This window comes from Periophthalmus magnuspinnatus, chromosome 16 (genome assembly GCF_009829125.3).
Source record: "Periophthalmus magnuspinnatus isolate fPerMag1 chromosome 16, fPerMag1.2.pri, whole genome shotgun sequence".
NCBI lineage: Eukaryota > Metazoa > Chordata > Actinopteri > Gobiiformes > Gobiidae > Periophthalmus > Periophthalmus magnuspinnatus.
This window is the reverse complement of record NC_047141.1, coordinates 32,603,533-32,609,532: the sequence shown is the minus strand read 5'-3', so window position 1 is coordinate 32,609,532 and position 6,000 is coordinate 32,603,533. Positions and strand designations below refer to the sequence as shown.

The window sequence follows — 6,000 nt, the reverse complement described above, 5'->3', positions numbered from 1 at the left end:
CACCACAAACACATTTATCATTAAGTTAAACATCAGTGAATCGTTTCCTCTGCACGTGTGACCTCAACTAAATCTGTGCTGCCATCTAGTGGTAACCAAACAGAACTACAACTGATCATTTTTAAAAGTTCAGTTTATACAAAAAGTCACACAAACAGACTGTTATTAATACTTTAACTTTATTTTAATTCATTCAAAAACATTATTCACTTGTATAAGGCTGTACATAACATTTATATCATGATTGAAAAGGTTTAAGCTGAAGTAAAAATCACAAGAATTCAAAGAAAAGCAGCATCAGTTCAACAAGAAATGACTCAAAATGTAACAAAAGAAAAATATAAACCACAGCAGTTCACACGAATCATTCCTGAGTCCTGTATTTTGCAAAAAGAAATATTTTAAACCTCTTTTTAAATGTTTCTATTGTGTAGTTTTTTAATTTAATCCTCCAGGTTGTTCCACACTGACCCCTCGGACACAAACATGACGTTTTTACTGGTTCTACTCTTCATTTTTTTAAATAAACCTGTTCGTCTAAGATGATACTGACTCTCTCTGTTCAAGTAACATCTGCAAAACAAGATGGAGTTTATGATTCTATTGATTATCTGATTTACTCATCGTCACAGCTCAAATCAACAAGATCAGACAGTTTTACTCGTTTTAACTTAAAAAAAGGATTTGTTGGTGTGAGATCGTCTGTTTGGTGAACTATTCAATGACCTTCTGCAGTGTTTTTATGTTAGATTTATAAGTTTTACCCCAGATTTCAACACAATAATTCAAAAAATGGTAGAAATAGACGATTGTAGATTAATTTCAGTGAAACTCGACTCATTTGCACTTTACAATTAAGACTCTCTTCAATATGAAATAACTAAGATAATGAGACACGTCCTGGTAAATGAAAGAAATTCGACTGAAACGACCTTTTTCTGACGTTTATTCATGTGAAACTGTAACATTTCATAAATAAAAGATGAACAAACAGGATTTATGGAAGAAAAATAAAGTTAAAATCTTCAGATTGGCACAAAGACTCCAGATTTAAAATAGTTTAATTACAATATATTTGTTCTATAATAAGGCAAAATATTATCTCTTTTTATTTGAAGTAACATTTCTCCAAATATTTACGGCGACACTATGGCTTTAGAAAAACACAAACTAAAAATAAAGTGATTTAATTTGAAAAAAAACCCAACACAATTTAATCAAACAAACTCAAAAATTATAGATTAAAAACAAAAACATGGTAAAGCTGCACTGCGTAACCTGCTAGTTTCCACGGAGACGTCGTCCCTTTGCCTGGAATGTTCCACCGTACGGCATTAAACAAACAGGTGGAACAACCAGGTCGAGTTACAGCTGAGATCAGTGGAGTGGCGAGCCCCCACTCTCTGGAAAAATGTGGGTTTTTTTCAATGGATTTGTTTGTTTTTATGAGACGGATAAATTTAATGCCACAATACGGGATAGTCCAGGTAAAAACAATACAATCTCCATGACGACAGTGTAACAGAAAAGGTTACTCAGTGCTTCTTTAAGTATTTATCTGGATTTTGACTCTGGTCCATCAGCTTTGAAAGTAAAATTTGACTTGTAGTAAAAAAATACAATGGTGGGAGTAAAAGTAGTAAAGTAAAAGTAGTAAAGTACTGTACTTGAGTATCTTTCCAGTGTGTACTTTTTACTTTTAGTTTACAGCGTCAGTATTTGTACTTTCTACGCTTTGAGATCTCAAAATCTGCCCAAATACTTTGACTTTTTACAGTTGAAGTACATGTTTAAACGGGTCGTCAAGTCGTTTTTTTTCATGTGATACTTTTACTGGAGTATTATTTTGCTCTGGTATCTGTACTTTTACTTGAATACTTCTTCCACCGCAGGTAAAATGAGAAAAAATGAAAAAAAAAACATGAAAAAATCTTTTGGCAAGTGACAAAAATCGAGTGAAAATCCAGACAAACATTTGAATTTCTAATCATTTCCATCCAAACCTAAACATTTAATTAAAATAACAACTAAACACAGGCTAATGTCACCACCCCGCCCCCCCCCCCAGCAGCTTCACGGCAGGGCATCTGGTTTACAGCGACTTCACAATCACAGCAGCTGAGTTTAAAAAAAGAGCCACAGACGGAAACAGAGTCTGATTCTGCCACGACAACAACTTAACGATACAGCGACAAGCAAAAAAAGAGGCAGATTTGTGCGTTAGTGCGTGAACGAGCGCTCTGGAACAGGGGCGGCGCCAGGAAGGGGGGGAAAGGGGGAGGATTTAGGGGGCCCCAGCCTCCTGTGGACCGGTCAACGCTCTCTTATCACTCCACATAAGAGTTTTACCTCATTTTTGCGCATCCAGTTTCAAGTAAAAATGTTCAAATTGCAGCTACAGAGTGTCCAAAATGAGTCTGACATAAAAACAGACGTCCATTTTTAGTTTTTACAAATCGCTACAGGCGTTAACTGCATTTAAACTTGTGTAAAATAGCGACGCAAACATAAATAATAGAGTGAACAGGCTCTGGAAACTCTGAATGAACGTGTGAACTGTGAGGCCCCCTATCGATGAATGTGGCCCCCCCAAAACGTCCTCAAACAAGAATCTCTGGCTCCGCCCCTGCTCCAGAACACATTAAAGGCACTTATTCATCTCAGCGTTAAAAAGTTCAGCGTATTTACAGAAAACACAAGCAGAAACATCAATTGAACAAACAAAAAGCAAAAATTATGGGGAAAAAATGACAGATTTTGATGATTTTTATCTTTATTGAGGTTAAAAAAGCATAAAAAATAATCCCTTATGAACCAAATCTTTATAATTAACCCTGTTTTTGTTTGTCGAGGTGAGAAAATGAAAATATCGGGTTGTGTCGAGTTGTAAAGTCGAGGGTTTGATTCCAGTGAAACTTGAGTGAAACATGTTTGACCTGTAGGGGGCACTGCTGTCTCATCTGCTTCATGCCAGAAAAAGAAAAAATATACGCCAAAAAAATCATGTAGTGTCAGTCTGTGGGTTAAACGTTGAAATAAAATTAATATTTGCTCATTTCTGTTTAAATTCTGTTTTTATTTATAATTTCTTCCAACTTTAATGTCAGATTCGTGTTTTTTTTAGAGCCTCGAATGGGTTTAAACGTCAAACTTTACTCTATAAAAGGTTAAAAATCATTCAAAGCTGCGCTGTGTAACTTTTCTGATGAGAGGTTTGTCTCCATGGCGACGTTTTTATGTTTTTTTGTTTACGTTAGCCTGACATGAAACGTACCCATTTCCAAAGGGACAACAAAAAGTGCAGTTAATGCCACACTGTGAAGCATAACAATTCATCTCCATGGAGACCAAACGGAGACTGATCCAACACCAGAAAAGTTCCACACTGCAGCTTTAAGAGTAGCTAAAGCTCTTTTGATCAGACGCAGATCTGATCATTTCTGTTTACATTTAGTTTTAATTTATATTTTTAACTTTTACGAAGAAAAAACTAAACTTGTCTTTTATTTCATGGCTCGTGGGAATAAACTCTTCAAACTTTAGATTTAAAACGTCAGCGCCGCCAGAGACGAGACGGAACCGCGGATGTACGGCTCGAAAATTCACAGTATCTCGCGACGGAGATCAGCGTTTTGCTCCGGAAGTGAAATCCACGTCCGTTTTTCCCATAGACTTTTTTTTTGAAAATTCTAATATTATGAGTTTAAAGACGCGACGGAGGCGAAACAGCTACATGCTAACGACACGCTAACGACACGCTAACGACAAACTGAAATTTAATGCCACAATACGGGATAGTCTAAGTAAAAACAATACAATCTCCATGACGACAGTGTAACAGAAAAGGTTACTCAGTGCTTCTTTAAGTATTTATCTGGATTTTGACTCTGGTCCAGTAAAATTTGACTTGTAGTAAAAAAATGCAAAGGTGGGACTTAAAGTAAAAGTAGTAAAGTACTGTACGTGAGTATCTTTCAAGCGTGTACTTTTTACTTTTAGTTTACAGCGTCAGTGTTTGTACTTTCATCTCTTAAAAGATGTGCAAAAAATGACAGGACGTCGCTGATATTGTCGTTTTAGCTTAAAGTAGAGTTTTAAAATTTGAAATAAAAGTAATACTAAAGAAATAAAGTTGTGTTTTTACCCCCCAAAAAACAAAAAACAAACCAAAAAAACCCAAACAAAACACGTCCTCACTGCGTTCCTTCCTTCATGTTCTGTTTTACGTCTAAAAAACATGTTTAAAATGTGAAAAATTTGTGGAAATGTTTTAATAATTTAGCCGTTTCTTGTTTTTTGGGTTTTGTTTTTTTTTAGAAAGTCTATGGGAAAAATGATTGAGAAATTTACTTCCGGAAGCAGGAGGTGGACGGACAGTTGTGCTCTAGACTTTACTACGACTTTAGACCTCTCCTTCTCTCCCCTTTTTTCCTCCTCTTTTCTCCTCCTCTTTTCTCTCCTCCCCTTCTCTCCTCCTCTTCTCTCCCCCTCCTCTCCCCTTCTCTCCTCCTCTTTTCTCCTCCTCTCTTCTCCCTCCTCTCCTGATCTCAAACAAACATGGCGTCCGATATGAAGCTGTCTCCGCGGTTGGGGGCGGGTCCGGGGGCGGGTCCGGGGGCGGGTCCGGGGGCGAGTCCGGGGGCGTAGTCTTCCTCTCGGCGGGTTTGCATGTACGGAGGAGGCACTTCGGCGTTCCCGGGGTCATCCCAGCCAGAGGGGGCAGCAGAGTAATAGTGCTCGTGTCCCCCGTCCACGTCCTGCTCGTCGTCGTAAGCGTCGAGGTCCTGGAGACGGAGAAGAAGAAACGTTTAAAGTGTCAAAGAGTCAAAATCATCTGCACATTTTATCTTGAAAGTCACACTACGTAAACTGGATTAAACAGTATTGATTTGCCGGGAATGTTCCGCAGTACGGCATTAAACTCTCCACGGAGACGAGCTAAATAGAAACCGCCTGACAGGTTACAGGTCAGATCTGTGCTCAGTTTGAACACGTGATTTTCAAGGTTTTGTTGGCAGTTTGAATTTTAAAAAAGAACAAAAAAAAGTACCGTAAATTTGGGACTATAAGCCGCGACTTTTCCCCACGATTTGCAACTTATTTACAGAATTTTACCGGATAACGTCCACCGGGGGGCGCTCTCCAGCTGTAAAAGTGAGAAAGACGTGGAGAAAGATTCTGCTCTGAAGAATTCACTAGTTTTGATTTTGAACGATCATTTTGCGCATCATGAAATGGATATGATGCAGTTTTTAAGATAAAGAAGGAAATGGAGCCCCCGCGCATAAGTTTGACCCACAAAGAAGGAAATAAAGAAGGAAATAGAGCCACTGCGCATAAGTTTGACCAACAAAGAAGGAAATAAAGAAGGAAATGGAGCCACCGCGCGTAAGTTTGACCGACAAAGAAGGAAATAGAGCCACTGCGCGTAAGTTTGACCAACAAAGAAGGAAATAGAGCCACCGTGCGTAAGTTTGACCGACAAAGAAGGAAATGGAGCCACTGCACATGAGCTCGGCATCAATGAATCCAACTTGGTCAATGTAAAAAGACGACAAAAGGAAATAAAAGCAGACGGCCCGTGTTGGTACGGCTTTATTTTCTAAACCTGATGAATCCTGTTGTTGTTGTTGTGTCCTTGAGCAAGACACTTAACCCGCCTCATCTCCAGTGTCTGTGTGAATGTGTGTGTAAAAATGTGACTTTTTACCATTTATCACCGCTTAGAACAGTTTCGGTCGAACAATAACATCGCCATGGAGACAAACACCAGAAAAGTGACACAGTGCACCTTTAATGTTTGCATTCAACCCACATTTGACCCGGGTACAACCTTTTTCACCACAGTTTGGGTCAAGTCTACACAGAGAACTGCAGCTCCGACGGCTTTGGAAAATAAATTATAAGTATTTAACTACGCATTTTATTTGTGTTTGTTCTTTTTTTTATTGTCGTTCTAAACTGGAAAATTATTATGACGTTGAAATATTAAAATAGAGT

The 6,000-nt window shown here is 38.3% G+C and overlaps 1 protein-coding gene across 1 annotated transcript in view; it reads right to left on the bottom strand.

The window, feature by feature from the left end:
* Positions 1-3,515: 3,515 nt before the first annotated feature.
* Positions 3,516-6,000, bottom strand: part of si:ch73-22o12.1 (nectin-2) — a 296,208-nt gene continuing 293,723 nt past the window's right edge. Inside the window, exon 10 of the mRNA XM_055227683.1 lies at positions 3,516-4,784. Within this exon, the coding sequence (XP_055083658.1) occupies positions 4,548-4,784 (237 nt within the window). The 3' untranslated portion in view covers positions 3,516-4,547. The remainder of the gene's footprint in view (positions 4,785-6,000) is intronic.